This window comes from Liolophura sinensis, chromosome 6 (genome assembly GCF_032854445.1).
Source record: "Liolophura sinensis isolate JHLJ2023 chromosome 6, CUHK_Ljap_v2, whole genome shotgun sequence".
In the NCBI taxonomy this organism is placed as follows: domain Eukaryota; kingdom Metazoa; phylum Mollusca; class Polyplacophora; order Chitonida; family Chitonidae; genus Liolophura; species Liolophura sinensis.
In genome coordinates this window covers 49,627,318-49,641,956 of record NC_088300.1, presented here as the reverse complement: position 1 = coordinate 49,641,956, position 14,639 = coordinate 49,627,318, and the positions used below count along the sequence as shown (strand labels likewise).

The 14,639-nt window shown below is 39.9% G+C and overlaps 1 protein-coding gene across 1 annotated transcript; it reads right to left on the bottom strand.

Annotated features, from left to right (window-relative positions):
• Positions 1–1,081: 1,081 nt before the first annotated feature.
• Positions 1,082–1,954, bottom strand: LOC135467288 (neuropeptide Y receptor type 5-like). Its single transcript, XM_064745056.1, has one exon. The coding sequence runs from the start codon at positions 1,952–1,954 to the stop codon at positions 1,082–1,084; it is 873 nt and encodes a 290-aa protein (XP_064601126.1).
• Positions 1,955–14,639: the final 12,685 nt, after the last annotated feature.

Genomic DNA, 14,639 nt, shown 5'->3' with positions numbered 1-14,639 from the left:
CTGTGGGGGCTGGATTCAGAGGTAACCTCAAACGCCAATCAGGGCAGTGTTCAGATAACTAGTGAGAATGCTACAGTGTTGAGAACACACGTTTTTATTATTTATGCATATGTACAATATCAGGATTTAATTTTTGAAAGCTATCATTTTACTACCGTCAAAATTCCAGCATTGAAAGTTATTTACTTGATTGTTGTTTACAGCCTTATGGCAACATTAGAATTTTTCACATACACGATGACGGCCAATTTTATAGGAAGAGGAAACTGGAGTGCTCAGAGTAAACTATGAGCCTTTGACAAGTTACTGGCGAATATACAAATATGCACACTATACTGGTGGAAGACGAGTGTTCTTCAACGAACGTTATAGACTGCACAAATAACCACACGAGCGTCGTCGATGGTTTATTATCACCTGGGCCCCAAGATCTGTGCAAACGAGGATTTATAGATTTTCCTGACCAAACATGCGTTTGAACATACTCTTCTTGTGTTAGCGATTGAAAGGTTTATCACTTTAAAGGGATACAGAATCGCCGCTAATTGGCTAACGCTGGAGATAGGGTTTCCTGGGTAAAACCATACAAAAAATAAAATCTTAGTCACGCTTGAATAAATCTGCCATACCTAAAAATCAGCTTAGGGTAGGCAAAGCCTAGGCATCCTTATCTCTAACAACAATCCATTCTGTATCCCTTTCACCATTTGGTCATAGCTCGCTCCCTGAAAGATACAAATATTTTCGTAGAGTGAGTGCGTGAGTGCTTGAGGTTTAACGTCGTACTTAACAATTTATTTTTGTAGACAGAGAAAGGTCAGAGAGAACGTATCGTGTTGTACACAGCTGGTTAATTTAAAGCCGTGTCTGAATAACATGGAGTATTTGATGTGTACATGAGAAATATCCTGCCCCACACCTGCCCCAGCTTAGAACACACTGACAGCAGTACAGTTATGTTACCCTGACTTCTAGCCACATCAACACGATCGATGACTGATGATGACTTGTCTGCCGTCTTTCCTGAATATCATGCAAAGCATGACAATTGTGAGGTTTCCTCACGTTGACCAGCTGATTCTCAACCGCTGTTGAATACAATACTCCTGTAGTTCGTGCCACTGGACGATTTGGATGGAGTCGATCCATCCATTCCTATTACACGCAGATTAAAGACACCTTCGTCGATTGAATCCTCGCCTTTCCTTGAACGCAGTCTCGTACAAAGAAGCACCGACAAAAACTCCTCTCTGAAGTTAGGATTAAGTCCTCCATATATGATTGGGTTCAGCGAGGCCGACAACATGGCGGTCAGGTGACAGATAGCGTAGGCCAGATTAAAGTTGCTTTCTAGAAAAATACGGTAGTCGTAATCGGCCATAATGTTCAGAACGGTTAACGGCAACCACGTGATCCCAAAGGTCATCGCAATGGACGTGAGAATGGTCATGTTTTTCCGATGCCGATGGATGGCTCTCAAAGACCTCTCGAAATTTCGCCGTGTGATGGGATTTTCCGTGATTCGCAGACGCAGGAAGTGGCAAATTCTGCTATGCAAAATGCTGATGACTACAAGCGGCAGAAGATACTGAACTACAACCAGCAAAATGGTGTAAAGACCTCGAATCTTACCGGAGGGCCAGACTTCCATGCATATATCATAGCGGACCAAGGTGTGCATCATCTGTATGGGTCTAACCTCTGAGAAGATGAACACTCGGAGAGAGAGAGCCAGAGAGATGGCCCACAACATCACTAACGTGTATACGATCGTCCGTTTGGACGAGGACTTTTTCTTGGCGTACACGATGCAGCGATGTCGATAAACCGCAATGGCTACAATGGTAGCCGTGGAGACAAAAACGTCCGTCATATGAACAAAAGGCACGATCTTACACATGATTTTACCTAGCGGCCAGTTTTTCATGGTGAGCTTCAACAAAGTGAACGGCATACTTATAACGCACATCATGATGTCGGATATCGACAAATTCATAATAAAGAGATTTTTTGCCGACCGAAGATTTTCCTTCCGGCTAACAATGACACAGACGATTCCATTTCCCAGAAGACCAAGAAGAATAATAGTGCAATAGGCTATCGTGATGGTCACTTCCGTCGGCTTATCGAACCAACGATCTTGATGCTTGTATTCCTGTAGAATCGGCATATAGTCGTGGGCTGAGTAGTTGTTTGGTGTCTTCATGAACGATAGTGTCAGGTTCTGGTCGGAATCCATTGTCAGATGAACTTCCCCTGGAAAGATAATAAATTTGATTGTCGTTTAAAGTAGTGCTGGAAAATTTTCCACTGAGACGACGGTGGTTAGATTTATGAGTGGAGATAGCTGGATAGCTAGAGTAAATAACGGCCCTAGGCCTTATTACCCGATAAACATCCTGACGTAAAGCCGCTACCGATGCAGCAAGACAGACCAATGAAAACACGGATGGCAGTTTGGGAAATTCGCTAAAAGTATTTACAGGAATAGTTGTACAATTTCAAACGATGAGATCTAACCCAGTGAAACAGCGACGCTGTTGAGATAACAGTAATAGCTAAGAGTGAATAATATTTACTAGAAGTAAAGCCGGAATCTGATAACCCAGTCATTCTAATCAGCGTGTAGTCAGTTGGTATAATCGCCGTCATTATAGTTGGTATAATCGTAGTTTCGACCTCCGGCCTGACGTGGTCTTGCATTCAGGGATGGTCCATACATACCATTGGCACGTTCGTCTCCGAACATACTAAGAATACCGGCAAGAAGTTGATCGCCATGATGTGACATTGTTTTTTTTAGGAATCTGAGAGGATGGCAACAAATAGCAAAACGACTTGACGCCTTTAGCTCAAATACTTATAAAAGACACACGCTGCCACTGGAATTCTCGAGCTGTCTCTTTCAATACCCACGCGCCAAAAACACGAATGTCGAGATTAATAAAATAAAACTGAGCGATTTTTCCGTTTTTGCTAATCTCGACAAGCGGGATTTATGACAGGATGCGTGATACGAGAACTTGAGAATGCCAGATTAGTGAAACCGCACCACAATTTTGATAATCTCACGCAGTTTATCAAAAATCGCGCTAGAATAACTAAACAAATCGTGCAATTTGACTAATCTGCAGTTCTCGATTTTGCGTTCCGTCATGAAACTGGTAGTTTTGATCACCTAGAAAATAGCAGAATTACGACGTACACCTAAGCTTGTATACAAACTTATACAGTATGATATAAAGAGATTATTTAACACCAACAATAAAAATAAAAAATATAATTATTAATAAATAAAATTATGTAACAGTGTATGTCAAGCGGAGATCAGGAACTTTTCAGCCTAAACTAATAATATGTTCCTATATTTCTATTTCTGGACAATCCAATACGGTCTATGAGATATTGAGGTACAACACATTTATCACCATATTTGGATCATTCCTATTCTCTTACACCAATTCCAACATTCTCAGGACTGCTTTACTTTTCTCTTTCCCCTCTGATCCACAATGATGCGCGATGTTTAAACGGTCGTAGGTCACTGTAATTGAAGAAGGAAAGCTTTAGAATTTGCAATGGTTGATTTAACGTTGGATATGAAAATGTATAGAAAACACTTTGGTAAGTCCCATACTAATTTATTGTTGTTGTTTGGGAAACTTCCGTGAAGGTCGGTGAAATGTGGTATTCTCGTGACAGTCATATCTGGTGCGAGTGACGTTAGAGGGAAGCTACATGTACTTCATTATCACTGTGTTACGGGTTCATGCAAGCTATCTCCGTCTGGCATCAAATGTTTGCTGTAACTTCCTGTTATGGCAATAACATGTTTAATCCTAGCCATTAATCAAGAGTATAATAGACAGATGCAATCGTAAACAACCACGTTAAAACGTTACACTGGAAGCTTCAGCACGGCGGCAATGCACCAGTAAGTGCGCCTACACAGACAAAATCTGACAGAATAGTAAAATTACTGGTCGATACCGGCCTTAGAGCTTCCGCCTTGTAGCCGCGAAATACGGGTTCAATCCCGTCCCGGGATTTGATCTGGTAATTCTGGATGATCAAATATAAATATAAAAAAAGAAGTAAAATAAAATTCACACATAAATGTCCATAAAATCTCTTACATCTTTTATAATTCCTGTTTGTGTTAATTTATTTTGTTACCATGTATGTTTTAATAACAGTGTAATATTATCACCGCTTGCAATTATTCCCTTATACTCTGTTATTCTACTTTCCTTGGGATAGATCAAGCTCTTATGACATTTATTCCCGCCAACTGTATTTCACACGTATATTGCTATACGTATATGCTGTACGTATATAGAAGGGATTGCTTGTCCAGCGTGAAGAATTTGAACTGTGATAAGCAGATTGAAGGGGAATGCTTGTCTATCATGAATGTATTAAACTGTGATTAGCAGACGGGAGAAGAACGCTTGTCCACCGTGAAGAAATTAAACTGTGATTAGCAGATTGAAGGGGAATGCTTGTCTATCATGAAGATATTAAACTGTGATTAGCAGACTGGAGGGGAACGCTTGTCCACCGTGAAGAAATTAAACTGTGATCAACAGATTGGAGGGGAATGCTTGTCTATCATGAAGATATTAAACTGTGATTAGCAGACTGGAGGGGAACGCTTGTCCACCGTGAAGAAATTAAACTGTGATCAACAGATTGAAGGGGAATGCTTGTCTATCATGAAGATATTAAACTGTGATTAGCAGACTGGAGGGGAACGCTTGTCCACCGTGAAGAAATTAAACTGTGATCAACAGATTGGAGGCGAACTTGGCATGACTGAAAAATGTAAATTTATTAATTACATCACTGTTCACTTATTGAAAGCGTAAGGCTGCAAGGCTATTAAATTTCGCAAGAATTCGTGTCAACAATCTTCTCCTGTTAATGTGTAAGGTTGCGAAAGTTTTCTTTTTGAAAATACGTCATGACGTATTTGTTCCGCTAACTCAATTTTTAATACACATGTATTTCTTTTTCATAATTGGCCTATGTATTGTTGTAGGGAAAATTACATTGTTTATTTCTTTGTTGTGACGACAATGGCGATGCTCGTCTGCATAATGGCGTTATGACAAAATTGTAGAATTCCAGATGAATATGCGGTTTACATGGCAAGCTACACATTCCGTACAGGCATATAAAATAACAGAAACAATTATTCCCATGTATATACGATGTCGGGAGACACCGGGATCAACCCGGGTCGGGTCAGACTAAAGGCTTAAAAAATGGTATATGCTGCTGCCTGTCTTGGCGCTCAGCATTGACAAGTTACAGCAAAAGTGATTGGCCTTGTGCCTGTATAATGTGACTGGGTGGGGTGTCCTATCTGGTGACTTCGCCACGATACTTCGGTGGTGGTATCACTTTGGCGCCATGGACTCGCCCTGCCACAAGAAGACCCAGTATATGTACACAAATTTAATTACTCCTCGTCGTCAGACGACTGAAATGTTGTTAAGTACTACGTTAAACCCCAAGCCAAGCATAGATATATACATAGTCCCACATATTTACCCTGGTAACTTTAAGTTGGAAATCAAAAACATTTGCAGTTTACCTTGATAGCCCTGCTTTTGTTTTCGGAATTGCGATTATTGACCTGGGACGTCCGTTTTGACTGACGGTTGTTATACGAATATTTGTTCTGATGTCTATATACATGTGTAAGACTAAACTTAGATGATGATGAGACAAAGAATGTATGCTTATCAACAGAATAAATTCAAGAATTGTCGTTAAAAATAAGACTGTTGGCTTTTTTTTCCACCTCTTGAAATGTACGTCAGTGAGTCATATTTCACACGACTAAAATCCAATGTGAAAATGAATAAATAAAATGCCAGTTAGATTAAATTGACCGTTAATAACTGAAAATTACGTCTCTCTGTCATATTGACTGTTACAAAATAAATCGACTCCAACAACCACTTACAACAGATGAGAATCATGATGTGCAACAATTTAAATCATTTTAAATGTCAAGGGGTCTTATCTAGACAACAACTCAAGTTAAAAAAGAATGATACTGGCAACAAATTATTGAGCTGATTGCTGACTAAGTGAAACAAATATCACAGTTATATATGATTTACAGCGATTATAAAAAGAGCCCAGGCGAACCGATTGATCAATAACCTATATAATTAATTACGTATAAGCTTGTTGAGGCTTGTTGAGGCAAATAATTGAAGAATTCCAGCCGTTATAAATCAAAATGTTGTCATCAAAATTTCGGATATGGCATGGCGATCAGATTTATTGTAACATGGTACAGACAAAAATGCAACGCCGTCCTCACGTTTTTTCCCCCATCATGTAAAACTGCCAGGCCAAATTTATCAGTGGGGGAAGTGGAATACCCACATTAAACCTCTGACCTCGCACAGTTAAGTGTTAAACATCTTGATGTAAAAACACAGTCAGGTGAAGCAGGATTCGAACACGCGACCTCACTAGTCAAGGGATTTATAATCGCAGCCAGCGATCGATTTAACTCTACGAGCCAGCCAAGGCTCTCACTGAGTTAATAATACCGCCACGATCTCCTGGATACAAACACCTGAGATCCATATGAAAATGAGACGAAATCAACATGCAGGATTGGCACTTTGATATGTTTACAACGTTCATTTGGCTTCAAGTTACAACTCTGGAAGTGAGAAAAATGCCAATATAAGGGTGTGCCTTTCATAAAAGGATCTCAGATTAAAGAAACTCCAGCCTATCCCAGTGACCCTGATCAATATATCACCAACATTCTAAAAAAAATATGTGTACATTTACCAAAGATCGCTCTGTAATACGCTGTTCAATTAGTCGTACATATTGCTCTACCTTAGATGTGCCAAAATATCTTCAAGCAAATATGAAAAAAAAAAAACCCACCAAAGAGCATTCTTTGAAGAATGCTTATCTGATACTCCACTGCATGCAGTTAGCTCTAATTATAATATCGGTTTTGTTAACGCCCAATGTTCTATGTCAATGAAGTCAATGTACATCGATTTAACTTACCTTCACTGGAAAGATTTCTTCGCTCTATGCGGAACATGGTCTTGTGGTGAGCAACAGCTGGCTGTGTGGCAGCGCCAAACTGATGCTAGACAATACCGAGTAACTTTATCCTGTCACTCTCTCTTTCCAGCTCGACAAGCCTGCCTAAATACCCCCCGAGGACCACGCCAGAACAAATGACGTCGTCAAAGCCTGGCTGAAGCTAAACAACAAAAGTACTGCAAGCAGGTAACACGGCTCGTTATCACTTCTGGTATCAGCACTTCCGGGAGCAGTTTAAAGCGGCTCCATCTGTCAACGGCTCGAGTGGGCTATCTGGATTGGTTGCCCAAGCATTAGCTATAGATGTACAGTTGAAGTCCACATAGGTGTTTGTCATCATCAGCCATCGGTGTACCTAGAACAAAAAAAACACATACATGTAACCACCCTGTAGGTCTATAGCCCGGTGTGATGCTGACGTCTTGGAAAGTCAAAAAAAGGGTTCGCCTTTCAATAACCCTGGTTGTATCCAAGCCAAGAGCCTCTTTTCCAAAGGCATCTACTTGTACTTCTCTGCGGTGGCCAATCAAATATGATGTTTAATATTGAAGCGGTGCCTGCAATGGCGTCCGACTACCGTATGGCAAATTAGATTAATGTGGACCAAATATATTGCCTGAGGGATTGTCGTCAGAGTTGGCGGGCTATGGGCACTGCTAGAACAACCGTATCTGATAGGGTTTCACCGCCAGTTTCCCACGTGCATGACAGGATTGCCTGAGCAGCTTCCCCCGTGATTAAGGCATTGCTTTTGGACACGTATCTGAGAGGATTGCTCCAGCAGCTTTCTCCATTATTAAGGCACAGCTTGGGTACACGTAACTGGCAAAATTGCTCCAGCAGCTTTTCCCGTGATTAATACATTGCTTGAGTACATGTATCTTGACAGGATTGATCCAACAGCTCCCCCAGTGATTAAGGCATTGCTTTGACAGCATTACTCCAGCAGCTTGCTGCGTGATTAAGGCATTACTTGGGTACACGTATCTGACAGGACTGTCCTTGTACCGTGATTAGGAATAAAAACAGAAACACCAGTGTACATATCACTAATAACCGACTTTTTTCATACTTAACAAACTTAAGAACCAGCGAAAATGAAGAATCATAAAATAAAGCAATCAAACCTAATACCTACCTGGGAAATTAGTACAATTGGATATGCAATCTACAAGCCTAATTCCGAAAACAAACAGAAACAGTGCGAGTGGATTAAATACTGCATTAAGAGTTCAATGCCACCTTTTCATATGTTGATGCTGTACGACTTTGCATACAAGTAAAGACCTACAGCATAGAGGGTAAAACCAGAGCAGCGACGAGTGTGATTGCTGGCTAATGGTCACACGTAACCGGTGAAATACGGCCTCTTGTCAGTTTACCTCAGCTATGGTTATTCTAACTGTTCATGTTAATCCTCAAATAGTAGCAATTTACACGCTCTCTAATTCTGTTAAGCCATAGTGCTATAGCAGAATAAGGTAAAAAGAATGCAGTGCAATTTATTAGACGTCGCTGGCCTAGAATTACTCAACTTGCGGTGTTGCCATCACATTTAACACACAATCACATTAAAAAAATACAAAGGGATCACGACCTGTCTTCAAAAAGCTTCATATCACATATAACTCAGTATTAAAGAACGTCTTCTAGAAAAACAACGGTATGCACGGTAATTATTTACCATCTTTGGCAAGTACAAAATCTAATGAGGTAATTAACTGTGGCTTTGGACATTGGGCGCCAATGTGAGGAAGACATGTAGTAACTATACCGTGCTAAGTGTACCCCCTTAGAATCATTCCGCTACATGAAACAAATAGTTATCAAAACTTTACCTGTAAGCTACAGACAACTGACTATTAAAAACCTATTCAGGACCTATTTTTCAGCAATAAATTTGTTTCAGATGTACGTTGGAATTATGTTGGAACGCATGCCTACAATAATTAATGGAAACAAAAGCTAAGACAGAGTTAGGAAGCATCTTGTTTTTTCTGACATAACTGTTTGCCTCATCACCGTGACCCCAGTGACCTTGGCGTTGTTCAAGATTTCTGTACAAAAAACAATGGTGGCAGTGAAGCGAGTCTTAGAGAGCGGCACATACGCTGTATGGGAGTATGAAAGAACATATGCCAGATATATTTATACACATGATATGTAAAAGTTACGGTGATATATAAAAATACTTTGGTATGATAAATATAGAAACAAAAAGCTTTCGGGTACGGACTTATTTTCTATATTATATAGTAGAAAATGTGGTTGTCAATTGATCCAACCTTTTATTTTCAGTGATGAAAAAGAGAATGGTGGATATAAATCAACAAGCAGCGTATAGGTAATTCAGAACTGAATAATTATAGTATCTAAACTAGATCTATCATTTAGTACAATGACTTACTAGGCTCTAAGATTCCACAAAGCTATCATCAGTCCAGTGTCTACCGATATGTGTCTCTGCTGGCTATAATATTGCATTAAAGCATTTCAGCACAAGAGACATATCAAGTTCACGGATGTAACTCGTTTTCACTCAATGTATCCGACGGCATCGTGGGTTTATATCTCGTCGAAATAAATGGTTAGAATTCACGCCTGTCATGGACGAAAACGGAATCATTGGATAGGTAATAGCTCTGCAAACAGACGGTTCAGTGTGGGCTCTGGCTGAATTGCTTCATTCAAACTTGTATTTCACCATACCTGGGTTCATACTGGCGGGGTGACAGTAAAGGGAAGATTTCCATGAAAGATGCTCGACAGTGCCTATTACTGTCCGTCTATTCTTGCTGTATAGCTCTGTTCAAGTCACTTAAACTGACACTGACAATCAGTAACCCTTAGTGCATTCCAACCCACCTGTAGCGTTCACTGACAGCGGTCGCTAATAGTTTATAATGTTTTGCTGACGACGAGAATGTCAACTTAGGCTTATCCTAAGGCAAATGGTAACGTGTTGTTTAGAACCGATTTGGGTAGGCTATAATTCTAAACGATCCTGTTGTATCCATGGACACATATAGCATGTGAAAAGTTTGATGAAAGCCTATTTGGAACGATGCACAAACTGCATAGATTCCATAACTCATATAAGGTATCTTACTGTGGCAAAAGGGTCAACACACCATGATAATGATTATGACTTATTCATTCATTACCCCCGATCATTTAGATTCCAAATCCAAGTCATGTAAATTACCGGTTTCGGTATTCAAGCTAGATGATCACCTGGTAGAGGGCGTGTTTTGTCACAGACGTCGCCAGCTTTGACACGGAAAACGAAGGCGATAGTGACATAAAGAAACGTTTCATTCTTCGCAAGAATCATTTGTTGATTGGAACCATCGCTTTAGCGTTTGAAGTTGGAAGGTGTTTTCTGAATATTAAAATATACCTTAAATAATACATATATAAAAGTTCACGCGTATAGTCTTGTAAAACTATATATTTCCCCACCTTTAATAAAGCTAAGAAGTTCTAGGAAAGAATGCCATTAATTATTGTGTGTTTTGCGTTGGAGCTGTCGAAATGAACAATGTCCATTTGCAATATTGATATGGTTTTATATGAAGCTCTTAATATGTCATCCATTACACTGGTGCCGTAACAGAACAGGTTCCAAGAATGGAGCGTGGGGCTGAGACTGTAAACGTGACAGTGTCTTGGAGAGAGCAGAGGTGTAACTGGAGCAACCCTCTAGTCCTCATCCTAACGATTACTAGAGAGAACTTCCCGATAGCTCAAGTAGTGAGCTGGACTTCGGACAACACATCTGATTTCAAATTTTGGTGAATGAAGCAGCCAGTTTTTAAACAGAATCTGCTAACTTAGTATACGTGACTTGAACACCCGGTACAAGCCACAGTTAATTACAGGTAACACCCTGTTATTCAACGGAATCTCTGAGAGGAGTGCCAGTTTCAAGCAAGGCTATTATTTTATGCTGTGTATACCAGATACATTTAACTGGAGGATCATCGCTAGCGATTAAAATCGACTATGGGTTCCCCTTGGCCTTTGAGGCTAGAATCTACCAGCCGTCAGCCTTATTGCCATTGGACCGTCCGGATCAACAATCGGATGTTCACAACAACGTTCAACACATACCACCAATAAACTAAGAAAGCATATAAAGTAAGGAAGTCAACAGTTTTCACTGATGAGGGAAAGATGCAAGGAAAGTTCCTGCTGGATAAATTAAATGATCATCCGAACCGTGTACCATGCCAATGTATAAGTTACCGTTAATCAGAATATGTATTTCATAATGATTTGATTGCAGCTGTACATATATCCAACCAGACGTACTCAACACGATGAATGTACCCTGCGTTTGCTGGCGTCCTCCTCAGCGTAGACTTCCATCCCATACTGGTGGAAGGTCAGTGGTCTCCATGGAACGTGACAGGGCTTCTGTGCAGAGGTGTTCGAATATCTTCATTTGTTGTTCAAATATTACAGTAACACTCTATTTGCACCGGAAGGTTCAGGAAAACCTGATCAAGATGACCCACGGACCCCATTTTAGATCACAAAGTAATATCTTCTCATCAGTTTCAAAACCCATTACAAAGAGAGACGCCTCCATGCCTCATATCGCACACACATAGTTACAGCAGCCTCGCATGGCTTTATGATCTGCAGAAATATTCATTCGTGAACCTCACCTCATAACCTGTGCAAAGTAAGACATCAATCTCGCACGGCTTAAAGACCTCACACCCATGATTTCACGAGCAGAAATAATGATTCCAAGTCTGATCACACAACACCTCATAATTTAAGCGCATTAAGACATCAACCTCGTCAAGGTTATAAGATCTCACATTTAGATGGCATAACCAGCAAAAATAATGCTTCAAAGTCTCATGACCCCTCACCCCATAATTTGTCCACATTAAGATATCAACTTCGCACGGCATCCAGACCTCACAACCAGATTGCATAATCTGTAGAAATAAAAATTCAGCCTCATGAGCCCAGAATGAACACTGCAATCATTAACAGAGCTGTTGTAATACAGTGTAAAGCAACTGAGACATTTCCACATCCTTAATACAGTCAATGCCAACCATATTCGACCTAAATAAAGTGGTTTTCGTATTCAACATCATTAGACCAGTTTCTTTGTACACCATACTAATTGTATTTTCATATTTCTGTACTAATTGTCCGATTGTCTTGTCGATCCATCTAATTCGACTAGTCGCATTAATAGAAGACATGCATTATCACGCGATTGTAACATTCGAAAAATTGCATCTTCTGAACGTTGCCGATAAACTAGACTCGTTTTATTTCCATGCCACTTGTCCCATTCGACAAGTCGATACGACAAATCGTATCGTGTGTACGCCGCTTAACGAAATGAATCCGAATGTTGTTGAGTGGAAGCTTCAGTAGGCAGTTGTTTTGAAATGAATCCGATTGACTGAGCAGTTGTATTAAAGCACAGGTAAATGGTGTTCTTTGAAAGTTGTAGAAATCAATCAGTTGCATTGATGTGAAGCCGAAATTCGTGAAACCTGACCAGAAACAGAAAGAAAATAAGAAAACAATGGAAGAACAGTCGATAATTGCCGTTTACAATGACATAAATTAACAAAACCAACCATTCCCCACTCATTCACATATGTACTTTTAAAGTCTGTGTTACATTATATAAGATATTCCATTAGGCATAATGCAAGGGTGTACCCAGACATCAGCAAACAGTCCTCTACATCTAAAATCTCCTGCGGGACATTCAAGCGACTCCCGCACACGAGAACGAACCCACATTGTATTTTATTATCAGTCTTCTTCATTTGTTTTCCGCGTTGTTGAAAAAGGCGAAGAAATAGCCCAGGGATATTACCAGATATTTTACTCCAGTTCTTGTTCTGAGATTTCACGAAGGTCTCTTGAAAATTGCTGATTGCTGATTGGTTCAATGGGGAATATCCCACATTGCAGACCTACGTAATGCGAAATAGGATTTGCTCAAGGCGCCACTTGGGAAATTAACGATCCAAAACTCTAAGAACAAATTCATGTAAACTGGTTTGGTATTTGGTGACAATATGAGTTGCAGCATAACAAAAGAGGGTTTTTTTTACTCAATCCCAGCTTGTTTGCTTACTTTGTGTAGAAAGTGGCGAAAGTTAAGTTCACATTTACTTTATGCTCACCAGTTTACCGAGTATGGTAATTAGCAAAATAAGTGTACCGTGTTACAGCTTTGTCAACGCATCACTGACAAACCTTTCTATCGATGGCGAAGCGAGACTGTATCTAATGGACATAACTGCATGGGCTTTTGCGAAACACACAAAGCCAGGTTCATGTTAATCTGGAAAGTGTTGTAACCATTGGTATATTCACACACAATTTGGCAGATTTCGTGCGTTTTATGTAAATCTTTGTCACACCCGAAACTTTACACGAACTCGATCATAGATTTAGTTGGAAACCTTAGAAAAATACACCTGAACAACTAAGGTGAATGCTGGGCTGATTGTAGCATAATTTGTTTGTCACACTTGTCTGTCGGCGGCATAATTCCGGGATGTCTATACCATGAGGCATCGTCGTCAAATAGTTGGCAAAATATACAGAAGCATGAATACGGTGGCTGTGAGTCCGGCTTTGTCGTGATCGTGCTGGGTTCCCCAGAGTTCTGCCCGGTTTCTTCCTACCGTACTGCTGGTCGCCGTTATAAAAGTGAAACAATCTTGAGTACGGCGTAAAACACCAACAAATAAATAAATAAACAGAAGCCATTATTCGAGTTCTGGGTAGTTCGAGCGAAGGCCAGAGCAGCTAACAGACTGGATTTAACTCAGATGACATATCATGCTAAGTTTCACAAATTGTTTTCTTTGACCATTCAGAGTGGTTTGTATTACGGGTATTTCATATCCTGTGGAAATTCTCTTCAAACTTACAACGAAAACCTATAATTTTCCAATTTTAGGAGGCACCGGATAACAACATAATACAATGTGTTTGAATAGGATAACCAAGATCTTGACATTTGAATGTAGTTTATTATTGTGAGTTTTCATTTGTTTCAACAAATTACATTATTAAATTTTATCTTCATGTTTAACCAGTCACATTTATTTCCATTTGTACGGGTCTAAAGACAGTCGGAGTATTATTGCAATGTACCTGTAATTTTAAATTGACGGAGTACGTATAGTGTTTACTAATTTACCCCCAAATAAATCATTTTACAAATAGTTAATTTCATGTTTCTCCCATAAAGGAAATGTTTCATTAGTTAGTTTTATTAACAGCTGTCTTAGATTGGTCAATAAATCTAGTCAAATAAGATATGCGATTGTCAGGGGAGACTGCGCCATGTTCTATGGCGAAGTGAGTTGCTTGGAGCATGGGGCTGGCGGGACGGTGAAGCTAGAGGGACCATGGTCTTTTAGCACCATAAAAATCTGGTAGATTAAACTTTATGGGCTACAACTGCTTGCAGTGAGTAAATCAGGAAATATATGATGTCGAAACTGGTTGGACGAAACTATACAATGCTCTAATCA